The sequence below is a fragment of the Electrona antarctica genome, assembly GCF_951216825.1.
Source record: "Electrona antarctica genome assembly, chromosome: 1".
Taxonomy (NCBI): domain Eukaryota; kingdom Metazoa; phylum Chordata; class Actinopteri; order Myctophiformes; family Myctophidae; genus Electrona; species Electrona antarctica.
This window is the reverse complement of record NC_136806.1, coordinates 54,199,966-54,212,772: the sequence shown is the minus strand read 5'-3', so window position 1 is coordinate 54,212,772 and position 12,807 is coordinate 54,199,966. Positions and strand designations below refer to the sequence as shown.

The window sequence follows — 12,807 nt, the reverse complement described above, 5'->3', positions numbered from 1 at the left end:
GAAGTGCATTAATGACGATAAAGAACACCCTCGAGTGAAATATTGCAACTAACAGTTACCCTTCAAACTAAGATAATCGCAAAAAATATATATATATCGTATTTTTTTAATTACAGATCATGTGACCACAAATGTCCCAAGAAACTCACTAGCCTAGCCACCCAGTCTCCAGCGCTCTGGGAGAACAGAGCAGGCTGATTTCTTTGTTTTGATTAGGTGTTCCATACTGTCGTTTAAGCACATGCTGTTTCAACCAATCAGATTGCATGCTTCCTCGAAACGACCCGTTGTAATGCAGAATAGTGACTGCTTAAATGTGCCTGATTTGCACTGAGGGAATGTGTGCGTGTGTGAGAGCTTGTAGCGAATGAGAGTGAAGGGAGTTGACGTGCATGGTGAGACAGCTGATTTAAATGAGCAGAATTAATTACTGCTAGAGAATGAATGAAGGGTATTCCCGGGAAATATATAATAAACCTTCTGACTTCCATGTCTCAATGAACTATCGCTGCGCTGGATTTAATTTTCTAAATTGTGTTATTTGTCGAGCTGCAACAAGGATCTGTGCCATGTGATCTGGAAAGCCATGACGCCCAACACCCCACTCTTTATCCCAGTTGGGAGAGCTCTGCGCTCTCCCCCACATGAGTCCACCCCCCAGCTATTGATGCGCTGATGACACTATGCCGTGTGTATGTATAACTCATGTCTTGTTTGTTTGGCCAAAAGCCATGGAACTTGTTTACACATGTGCCTTGATGTGCCCTCAGATATTCCACCATTTTGAGCTGTTTGCTATTCGCATTTCTAGCCTAACCGTGCGGTTGGTATTTACAAAACTTAAGCAAAACGGTAGGTAGAGGGGTCAAGAAGGCCAAGCAATGATATTCACAAACATTGGCAAATTAGCAAATGATCACATTGAGTAGTAGGTGGAGCTTGGAGGATCCCTCTTCTCTCTCTCCCTATTCTACCTCTTCTACCTCTTCTCCCTCTTCTCCCTCTTCTCTCTCTCTCTCTCTCTCTCTCTCAGTGCTCAGTCTCAAACACGGCAGGTCATCCATCGCTCATCAGGAGACAGGAAAGGCGGTGGTCGGAGCCCCCACTCCTTACAGAAAGAACCGGAGGAAAACTCCTATAGTGGCTCTGTTTGACACACGCACACACACGCACGCATACGCACAAACGCACAGCACGCACGCACGCACGCACACACACACACACACATACACACACACACACACACACACACACACACACACACACACACACACGGACGGACCGTGGGAGGACCAGAGTTTCCAGGAGGAGCTGCTCCATCTGCCCGTGTAATGGACACCGGATAGCAGGCTTGAGGAAGTGCAGGAGTGGGACAGTTTATTTTCTCCTGTGGACAGACGGACGGACAGACAGACGGACAGACAGGGGCCCCCAGCCCCAACGGTGGCTCCTCAGAGGGGCGCCCCTAGCGGCCAGCTGTGTACGTGCAATGTCGTTGTGTCTGGTTGACATCTTTGACATGAATTCATCGCCCACCAAGGAAATAGAGGAGTTTGAGAACAACTCGCTGAAATACCTGCAACCGGACCAGATAGAGAAGATATGGCTGAGACTCAGAGGGCTGTGAGTATAATTGTAGTATTTAATATAGTTAGGCTATTTGATGATTGGTTGGTTTTTAAATAATAAATAGCAGTGCTGCAGTACACAACTACTTTTGACTCAAAGTATACTCACTACTTACTGGTCAAATACTCAACTGCAAGTGAAAGTTGCTCATGACGTTGTACTTGAGGTAAAGCAGTGGTTCCCAAGTAAAAATAAGAAAAGGCCGCACACACGTAGCCACGATGCTGTATATTTATTGAAAAGAAACCAACGTTTCGACCTTTCGGGCTTCTTCAGGGAATGCAGTGGTTCCCAAACATTTTCATGTCAAGGACCACCAAATTGACACTAATTAGCCTGTGGACCCCCATTTGAAAAGATATGCCAGGGACCCCCATAAGAGAAGATTTTTACGACTCTAGCAGGGATTCTCAACCCGTTTAATTTCAAGGACCCCCAGTTTGACATGCATTAGTCTACGGACCTCCATTTAATGGCATTTCTATCTCTGAGATCCCAATTTATATTGTAAAATCAATGTTCATTTTAACTCTGAGAGTGTACAGATGGAACCAAATGGACCCTTATGGTTCCATTTGGTTCCATTTGTACACTCTCTCTTTTTCTACCATCAATTAACATTTCTATTTTAATGCATTTCATTTAATGCATTGCATTTTATGTCAATGCATTGCTTTGTAGAATTTGTGATTTTTTTTTAACATTACAAAGATTATCAATCAATCAATCAATCAATCAATCAATCAATCAAATGGTACTGAAATAGCAGATGCACAATGCAGCACACCGTGACACATTGTGAGCTTGTATATTGGTAAGTGTGTTTTGTAATTTGTAAAGTAACACAGTTTTCAAATTGTAGTGTACTTAGTAGAAATGGAAATCAAGTAAAGTAAATGTACCTCAGAATTGTACTCATGTTCGCGATGACAAAAGTCGGGCGTTAATTGTCATACAAGCGATCGTGATTAATGATTTAATTGTATTTTTGGCATTTCACATTGTACATGAATGGAAATGTGTTTGCATTGTATGACCAAATAACTTAAATATAAAAGTAAATTACTGACATATTTAACAATATGCATTGTATGACCAAATAACTTAAATATAAAAGTAAATTACTGACATATTTAACAATGTTAAAATAGCGGAAAGAGCTGATCTACACGTAAGCTTGTAGATCTGCTATTTATGCTATTTTTGGAAAATGTTTGACAATGTATGAACATTTTTCAAAATGATTGTGCAAAAACAATTGCGATGCTATTTATCAAATAATAAATATACTATATATAGATCAGAGGCTATTTGATCTCCCTGCTCTTCCTCAAATAGCTGCATCCCACCGAGGCACACAGCTGTGCTCATTTGACCCTCCCACCCTCACGCGGTTGCTGAGGGCCTGCAGGGCACCGCAGAGGGCAACGTTTTCATCATGCTATGAAATAGTGTTGACTTCGTCGACTAAAACTATGACAACATTTTTCGTCGACTAACATTTTTCACTGACAATAGCTAAATAAAAACCAAGCTACGATGACTAAAAACCAAGACTAAATCTATTCATAATTCTGTCAACAAATACAATCTAGACTAAAATGTTCGGGAGAGACTAGTGGAAAAATGCTTGATTGCATGCTGAAAATGGCAGATCTACAAGCTCATGATGCGAGCTAAAGTGTTGAGTGTTAAAATTATGTTGTTTTTTTTTGTAATGTTTTTTTTTATGGCTTTCGCCTTTATTTTATATTTTTTATGGAGGGACAGACAGTAGGCTGACAGGAAATGGGGAGAGAGATGGGGGGAAGACATTAGCCAGGCTAGGGAAGACATGCAGTAAAGGCCGTCGGGATCGGGAGTCAAACCCGCGGCACACTGCCAGACTGGATTACCAGCCAAGGTGCCTGGACCACTGAGCCATGGCCCAGGCCTAAAATTATGTTTTTATGTGGCCACATTAAGTATACCTGATTTTCACTTTAGCACCACCCACCTGAACTTAAGCCTCGCCCACAGCTGTTGTTGGGGAACAGATTAGGGGAGGGGTTAGGGTTATGATGTCACTAATGTATTTCGGTTGGGCTTTTTGACTCAAAGGCTTTCATCTTTCAGGAAGAAATCAAAATGACACAGGGAAGACATATTTGAATATTTTAACCACACCTGGGGGTCGATTATTAGCTCCATAGACACATACAAAACAGATCCTGGCACTCCATCTTTAATGGTTAATTCAAGTTTATTACAGGTGTATTCCAGCTTCTTAAAGGTGTATACATGCAGTGGCCCCATGGCTACATAAGGCCTATAAACAATGTGTAATCCCTCTTCTGTCTTCCACAGGAGGAAATACAAGAAGACATCTCAAAGGTAGGACCTCCTGGACTTCTAACCCATTTCTATTATTATTATTTTTTTACTGTAGCTCTGTATGTCAATGATGGCTCTTCCTTGGTATTTCAGAATTAATTTCATGGGGGCAGTGATTGATTGGCTGCAGTAGTGATACAGCAGCATAATAGACATCAGTGTCATCTGCAACAACTCCCAACACGCTTTCCCTCCTCAGTTGCTGCATACAGTAGATAGCCCATGCCACAATAGGCCTATATCTCACAGCATTTCCCCACCCCCTTTTGGGTATTTTCACAAGCCACAAACTACCGTTTTGTAAAGGTAAGGTTTATTCTCCTTATTTGAGTTGTTATACCATTGTGTTTTCTTCATATTATTATCGGTCTTTGACATTTTAACATTAGGAAATGTACTTAGATTCTCCAGAGAAAAAAGGTGTAAATGCCTAATGTTAAATGACACCACTATCTACCGGAAGTGGGCGTGGAAAGGGGGCTGTGAGATAGGCCTATTATGTCATCTGCCTTCACATGAGTGGTCTTTAGTTCCTGTCTGGATATAATGATGCCACCTGCTGATATGATATCTCAGTGGGAGTATGGTCCTGGCCAGTAACAACAAGTTTGCTCTGGTATTGTGGCTTTAGTTACAAGAGCTTCTATTAGGATTTGAATAAGTTGCTTCTCATTCTCTGGGACAGTTGGAACACCCTATACTATAGCCACCAGTGCCTGTAACGTTGCAAACTGAGCACTTGGCGCTAAAGTCAATGTACCTATCAAACGCAATATAAACATCTAAAATTCTCATTTTTTTGTTGTATTACTGCTTGAAAGACTCCACTGACTGAAGACTGAGTTTTCATTTAACTGATGTTGCTCTTCAAATCCATTGTGTATGACATCACCATACAGTTTGCTTCCTTTGATTATTCTGGCTATACTGATGCTTCTGAAATGGCCTTCTGTTTTGCAGGCATATAGCTCCCCAAAGAATCAGGTCTTCTCCATATCTGCATTCAATTTGATGGTATATGCTGCTGCATTGTCTGAAGGAAGCCAAATCAAAAATAAGTTTTACTCTTATGTACCTACATGTACACAAGATGTAACAATGTAACAATAAAGTACAACCTTGGACCTTGAATTATGTTCGACTCAAAAATGTTTGTTTGACTCTTCTTTGTGACTATCTTTGTTGACTATCCGCAACTGTTACATAACCAACATGTTTGCGAAATATGAAGTTAGGTATTTACTTGCGTAAGCAGAGCGCGCAAGTACTGTGGTCGGCTGGATCAAAAGTGGTATGCATGGTATGCGTGATATAAATCATCCATGGACGTGGTCGTATGCTGATTCCTGGGCTCGAATTTAAGCTGGTTTCCACGTTCCATTGATAAATTAGGGCCAGAGAGAGAGAGACAGAGAGACAGAGAGAGACACAGAGAGAGAGGATGACAGACCTTCACCGGTAATGGGGAGATTAGCAGCCACCAGGCCTCCATTCTGTTCCACTTCCTCTCTTATGGGGTTCCACAGGCAAGCATACGCACGCACGCACACACACACGCACGCAGCACACACGTGCGCAGCATACACACACACACACACACACACACACTGTACACACAATTTGGACAGCAAAAAATATTTGTAGTACATTTTGCCATTTTCATCCGTCAGATCCTTGTGTTAAGAGATCAATGTGTGAATGGATGTGGTGAGTGTCCGGTGATTTTACGTTTAGCAGGTGGACGTGTTGGTGGTGCTTCTATTGTGTGGAGCGGAGTGGAGCCTCCCCACAAATCCAACATGTAGTAACTATACAGAAAACACTAAATAACTGACTAAATAAAGTGGGTTTAAAAGTGCTTCAACTGGTCAGACAAAAGAGACATCGGCATAGAAGTGATATTATACTAATTGTATCTGTTCTTGAGGTAATTTACAAAGGCTAATTTGAACTTTGGGAAATAAGTCCAAAAACATAGTTAATATCTCAAGTACAGTAGATGAGATGTCATTGTCACTGATAAACTGTACATCGGCCTTGCAGTTTATTATGAGAACAGGGTGTGTGTGTCATCAGGTAAAGAATGGAGATTCAGTCAGCCTTCCGGGAATGGTGTGGTTCATAAAAAAGTGACATTTAGTTACATTGTCGTCCTGATTCATTGTGCACCTTGTACACGACAAGACAAGACAAGACAAGACAAGACAAGACAAGACAAGACAAGACAACACAAGACAAGACTGATACTGTGTGTGTGATGTGGCCTGCCCTGGTCACTTGTTTTACTTGTTTTCGTAGACCTGGTTGTTTCTTTCTCTCGCTAAATCTTGCACCACTGGTGAATGGCTAGGGCGTTCAGGTAGCTGACAGGAGAGATGGGACATCGAGTGAGAGGAAGAACCACACTGACTGCCTAAGACATACATTTACGTCCTATCAAATCCAAGGCTCCTGTACCAGACGTCCTATGGTCTCTATAGTTAACCGTTTGCTACAGTAGTTTGCGTTTGCTGTGCATTCCGTTCGGCTCAGTGCAGTGAGCTCTCTGTCCATCGTTTGGGTTGTCTGGCTGCCCAGGCTGTTCCACTGGTTGTGCTACTCTGTAATCCTGGCAGCAGGTAGCGTGGTCTCCAAGAAGATCTATACTCCTGGACCTGAGCCGTTTCTGGTGGGCAGAGTGTTCATGGAGTGAGTGCCGATTTTCATTGTTAGCCTGCTATACCATGCTGGGCAGGCATATTCTGCGGTGGAAAAGCACAAGGCTCGTGCCATTGTACGGAGTGTACTTAGGTGAGTTCCCCACTTGGTTATTTGTCACAGAAGACTGTTGCTGGTGGTTACCTTCGCTCTCGTCTTCTGGATGTGTTCCTTGTAACTGAGGTCTAAGGTAGCCTCGGTCCCAGGCTCACTTAACTGCGAAAAAGAAGAGCCTGGTCACAACCTAAGGCAGAGAAGCTATCGAAAGGCGGGACTTCCGCCGTGTAACCCCCCCCCGGAAGTTAACGTTGTGTTCCCGAAAATGTATTCCCGCTGAAATGATCATTGGGTGGGGACTAGTAAACACAGCCGCACCGCGTGACGTAGTTATCTTACACGCAACACTTCCGCCACTTCCGCTGATAGTCTTTTCAGCGTAGGTCTTGGCCAGGGTGGGTCTAAGGTTACTCACAGGATAGACCGGGTGCTGGTAGTTTTCAAGCTTCAATCCGCCCCCAGGTTACGTTGAGCTCCCATTTAGCCTCCCTGTTTTTCAGATGGAAGCTGCAGATTTGAGTCTTCCCAGGGTTTGCACGCATGTGGTTTTACTGACATACTGTATATGAGAGTCCTTGTTCCAAGGTTGACTCAACTTCTGGGAAGGTATGCTGCCGCGTTGCCAAAACACTGCCTGGCTGCAGCGTGTTGTTCCGGTGGAACCATCTGCCTTTTAGAGATGTTAGCTATAGCAGAAACTATCTAACTATGTGCACGGACGTTGTCGTGCTTTCAGGTTGAGATGTCTGGTCAAGCAACTGGAGAGAGGAGAGGCGTCGGTGGTGGACCTGAAGAAGAATCTGGAATATGCCGCCTCTGTCCTGGAGTCTGTCTACATCGAAGAAACAAGGTAAACAGTTTATTGTGAGCCACACTATTAATTCACCCTTTGTCAACCTTCTGATTGGTCCCCCGACTGACTAACCAGCAGGCTCTTTCTGCCTTGTTCCGCCCTGTTTCCGCCTTGTTTATGTTGAATTCGCTGAAACATAATTTTTGGAAAAAACTAAAAACAAACATGATATGCCGTGCAGTCACCGTGCTGCACCTGTGATGTTCCTTTTTACTGACACCAAGTTTAAAGTAAGAATTGAACGCACAGAATATCAATATGAAGCAACTGAAAAACATGTTATTTCAATGGTAGTGGATGGAGAGAGAGGATTTTTGTCCAACCACGAAACTGCAACCAATGGGTGCGAAGAGGGGCACAACCACGGGCGAGACTTGACAAAGGGTGAATTGTATAGGCCTATTACATACTGTAGGTGCCCTTCACCCTTCTAATACAACCCCTTCAGGCAGGCCATCCACAGTGACACCATGTGGACTGGTGTGAAACAGTACTGCATGCATACAATACTGTGTAACACAATACAGTATACAATAGGTCTAGGACACAGCAGATACTGTTTCCACCACTGGTCTCCTCCCCTGCTCTGCAGGCGCCAGGCGGACACGGAGGACGAGCTGAGTGAACTGCGGTCGGACTCGGTGCCGTCGGAGGTCAGGGATTGGCTGGCGTCCACGTTCACCAGACAGATGGGGCTGATTCTGAGACGCGGCGGCCAGGACAAGCCGCGCTTCCGCAGCATCGTCCACGCCGTGCAGGCGGGCATCTTCGTCGAGAGGTGTGTGGGTGAAAAAAAAACACGTGTGTCTTCCAAAATGTCTTCTAAATCCAACATTTTATTTTTATTCAACGTTTTTAACACTTTAAAAAATGGCCCAAAATAGCAGATCTACAAGCTCTTTGTCATCTTCGTGGTGTGGGTGCGTGATTGGGTGAATTTGTCAGATTTGTTCTTCCAAAATGCCTTCTAAATCTCCTTTCTTCTTAAACCTAGAACTGTGAAGAACCTTTGTGCAAAGTCCTTATGAAATATTAAAGAAAAGTACCTCAAGTTGCCATGCATTGCTGTACCTCAACATATTTTGATGAGAAATATTTTTATGGAATAAACTATGGGTAAAATATACCCGTGTTTAGTGATGGCGTGACAAAAAAACTATGTTTATGCACCATTTACTACATTGATCGACGTGCTGAACCAACGTTATTTAATTTCCATTCCATACGAAGAAGGTTAAAAAGAGGCTCAAGTGTGTGCCAGACCCGCCCGGTCAGTTTGACGGACGTGTCCTGGCCCATGTACGTCAGTGTGTCGTTGACATGTCGTTAACCCATTTTGGGCGGGAACCCCTTTTGGTGTTAGCATTATGTTATGCTTTAGCTATTGAAAAATAGCAGATCTACAAGCTCATAGCGCGCCACCGAGTGGCGCGCTACGAGCTTGTAGGTCTGCTATTTTTGAAAAATCGTGAAAATATTTATTTCAGAAAACTGGAGGATTTAGAAGAAGTTTTTTAAATTTCGAGGTCAGGCGTAAATGGATGAATGTGTCGTTGACATGTTGTCACAGGATGTACAGACGCACGTCCAACATGGTGGGACTCAGCTACCCCCCCGATGTCATCACCGTGCTCAAGGTATTATTGCACACCACACTCTAGAAGCACTGCTTCTCAAACATTTTCATGTCCAGGACCCTATGCTAATAATCTGTGTGTGTGCGTGTGTGTGTGCGTGTGTGTGTGTGTCTTCCCTCCTATAGGACGTGGACGCATGGTCTTTTGACGTCTTCGCGCTGAACGACGCCAGTGGAGACCACGCCCTCAAATTCATCTTCTATGAGCTGCTGACCAGATATGACCTCATCAATCGCTTCAAGGTGCGCCCGCCAATTGCACAGTTACCGTGGCCAACAACACGATTGAGATTGACGGTGTCATTGAAGTACTCCAACTACGCTTCAGACTCTTAAAATGCCACATTTGTTGACCAATTTGCAACATCAATATTCTGGAGGAAACATCAGCCCAGAATAGCAGATCCACAAACTCTTGTACTGTAGATGTGCAGAATTGTTTTTGGTGAAGAAACTACTGTACACAGGAAAGAAAAGCGGTCCCCAATTGTCAGAGCCCACTCAGCTCCATTGTATGATGAAGGAACATTAAAGGACCACTTTTCAACATCTCTTCATATAATTGGTCCTAATGTTCATGATAAAACACCACAATTTTTTCCTACTCAGTCTGTGTCTCATAGGAGGGCTTTGGGCAGTTCGGACACCCGTCCACCAGTGACATCATCATTAGGCAGATTTTTAACAAGATTTGTTTTAAAATATATTTAGATTTTTATTATCGTGAGAACGATGGCTTCAACTTTTGCATTGCAACTTTTCAGGAAAAGACAGCCTGCAGTTTCTATTAGCTTGGATTCACCATCGATGATGTCACTGGTGGACGGGTTTCTGAACTGCCCACAGCCTTCCTATGAGACACAGACTGAGTAGAAAAAAATGGTGCCATGTTATCATGAACATTAGTTGGGGTCAATAATAGGAAGAGAAGTTGAAAAGTGGTGAAGTGGTCCTTTAAAATCTCTGCGATAGGCCTATGATCATTCCAATAAACAACAATGGGGAGGGGGGAGTGACAATCGAAGAACTTACCTATTACCTAAAATAATAATAACAAATTGTCAGCTAGTATAATTAATATATAATTATATAGTATTTGCGACCAAAGGTTCAAGTTAACTATGGAATCGTGCATTTCCCGTCAGGGATATATGGAGATCCCTGATGTCATCAATATTGGCCAGCAACTGTACATCTGACCTCAAACCTCAAACCATCAATCTCCATAAATGGAGCTGACCTGTTCTGACATTCCATATGTTGATCCTTTCCCATCCATCCTTCCTCTTCGATGTCTCCCTTTTGACTGATACCTGTCCATTTAAACTCTAGACGGGCCTGCCCCAAAGTTATTTGTGCAGCCATGCCCGGCAGCCAGCGAAAACTAGAGTTCTCAACAGGCATGAAAATTAAGATCTTACCCCCATGCCAAAGCACCAGCGCTCGCCCAGCAGTCTGCTGTCACCCAGGTGAATGCGTGCACGCGATCTCAAGGTCGCTTCTCGCCCTCAGGCGTCTTACTGGTATAGTTATCTGTGAGTCAAACTAAATATAATGCCTCAACTCCTAAAATGTGTGTGTGGCCGTGTGTGTGTGTCTGAGCGAGGGAGGCGTCAGTGCTTAGGGGTGGGCGATATGGAAAAATATAAAATATAAAAAACGATTATTTTTTTCATGCGTTTTTTAGGGTTATTGTTCAAGTTACTTAACAGCACAACAACACAGACTAAAGGAAAAATGAGTAACTGAACATTTAGACCAAAATACTTGGCTAACGAAAACCGTCGTTCTACAAAAGTACAAATCAAGGTATAGAAATGCAAATCATAGAAGGTGCATTCACCGTGTCACGAATATCTCTGAATATCTCTGAATATCGTATCGCCCGCCCCTAATTTAATTTGTGCTCGCTCCAGATCCCCATCTCTGCGTTGGTGTCGTTCGTGGAGGCGCTGGAGGTGGGCTACAGCAAGCACAAGAACCCCTACCACAACCTGACGCATGCCGCTGACGTCACGCAGACTGTGCACTACCTGCTGCTGAAGACTGGCATGGTGGTAAGAAGCAGGGACGTGCACACATAGACATCAGAGGTGGGGGCTTCAGCCCCTGCTCTTTTACCGGTCTGTAGAACAACTGCCCTCTCCAGACCACGAATGCAGCATTTACTACGGTGGAAGAAATGCCGCTCCTCTTCATGCCATACCGGCGGAAGGAATGCAGCATTCAGGAGAATTGCTTTTTCCCCCGAAGTCTCCTGAACTTGAACGCAGCATTTTGGGTTGAACAAATTTGTTTTCTAAATTCACGTCGCACGCCCGCATCTCTCCAGTAGATAAAGAGTGCTGGGTTGCGCCCCGAAAATAGCAGATCATAGCAGAACATAGCAGCATTTTTGTCCAAAAGTGCCCTCTTATGGGATTTCAGCCCCCTGCCTCGCTAACATTCTCTGCACGTCCCTGGTAAGAAGAGCAGTGGTGGGAAAAAAAAGTGCTCACATGTTTTCTCTCTCTCTCTCTCTCAGCACTGGATGACAGAGATAGAGATACTGGCCATGTTTTTTGCGGCAGCCGTCCATGACTTTGAGCACACAGGCACCACCAACAACTTCCACATTCAGACCAGGTATACCATCCTCTGAGTTATACAGACGGGACCATTATGACAATGTAATGTTGATTTTTGAAAACTCATAAAATGCCATGACGAATTCACCTCTTTCCAATCTTCATATAATTGATGCTCACTAATGTTCATGCCAAAAACATTTTGTTCCTATTTGGTCTCATAGGAGGGCTGTGAACACTTCAGAAACCCGCCTACCAGTGACATAATCATTAGGGAGGAGATTTAAAAATTCGTATTTAGATTTTCATTAATGTATTTGGCTTCCATTATATAGTATGCTAACTTTCCAGGAATACAAAGCTTGCAGTTTCTATTGTCTCAGACAGTCAGTGGGGAAGATGGCTGATGAGATGTTGGCGACACTAGGAGGCAACTATTACATGGTTTAATTAGTCTTTCGGCCCTATACCCAGGTCGGACGACCGGTTTGCACATCAGGAGCGCTGTGGGACTCCTAATATACTGTACTTACCCTTGAATTATTTTTGAAACCTGCTGACACTTTTGGAGTTAGCAGGTCAGATTTGACCCGTGATTAATTAACTCAACCCAAAATACCCAAAAGATTATTATTGTTTTATCCCGACTTGTTACTGTATGTATTCATATCCATGTAAACATTATTAAAAAAAATGGTTTAGGGTTTTCAATTAAAATCGTTTTCAATTATAAAAATGTTATGAGGAAGGAGGAGAGACCCGCACACTGCCACTTGCTGGTTCAAGAACTTTATTTAAAGAGTCATAATGCAACGTTTCGGCCTTTCGGCCTTCTTCAGGCATGAAGAAGGCCGAAAGGCCGAAACTGTATTGGGCTGTATTGACGGTAATAGAATGCCACCTATATAGGGGATAATGCTGGCTCCCTGCTGTCATTTCAAATGGCCAGCAGGAGGCGCTGAAAGTGTTAATAGCACTTGCAAATTGAGGACAAG

At 43.5% G+C, this 12,807-nt stretch overlaps 1 protein-coding gene across 1 annotated transcript in view; it reads left to right on the top strand.

Annotated features, from left to right (window-relative positions):
* The window catches only part of pde1ca (phosphodiesterase 1C, calmodulin-dependent a), a gene marked incomplete at both ends in the record, with an annotated part of 32,817 nt that overhangs the window by 11,746 nt on the left and 8,264 nt on the right, over window positions 1-12,807 (top strand). The window contains 6 exons of the mRNA XM_079497441.1: window positions 7,493-7,606; window positions 8,202-8,387; window positions 9,180-9,246; window positions 9,372-9,488; window positions 11,162-11,302; window positions 11,770-11,870. Of these exons, the coding sequence (XP_079353567.1) occupies window positions 7,493-7,606; window positions 8,202-8,387; window positions 9,180-9,246; window positions 9,372-9,488; window positions 11,162-11,302; window positions 11,770-11,870 (726 nt within the window). The remainder of the gene's footprint in view (window positions 1-7,492; window positions 7,607-8,201; window positions 8,388-9,179; window positions 9,247-9,371; window positions 9,489-11,161; window positions 11,303-11,769; window positions 11,871-12,807) is intronic.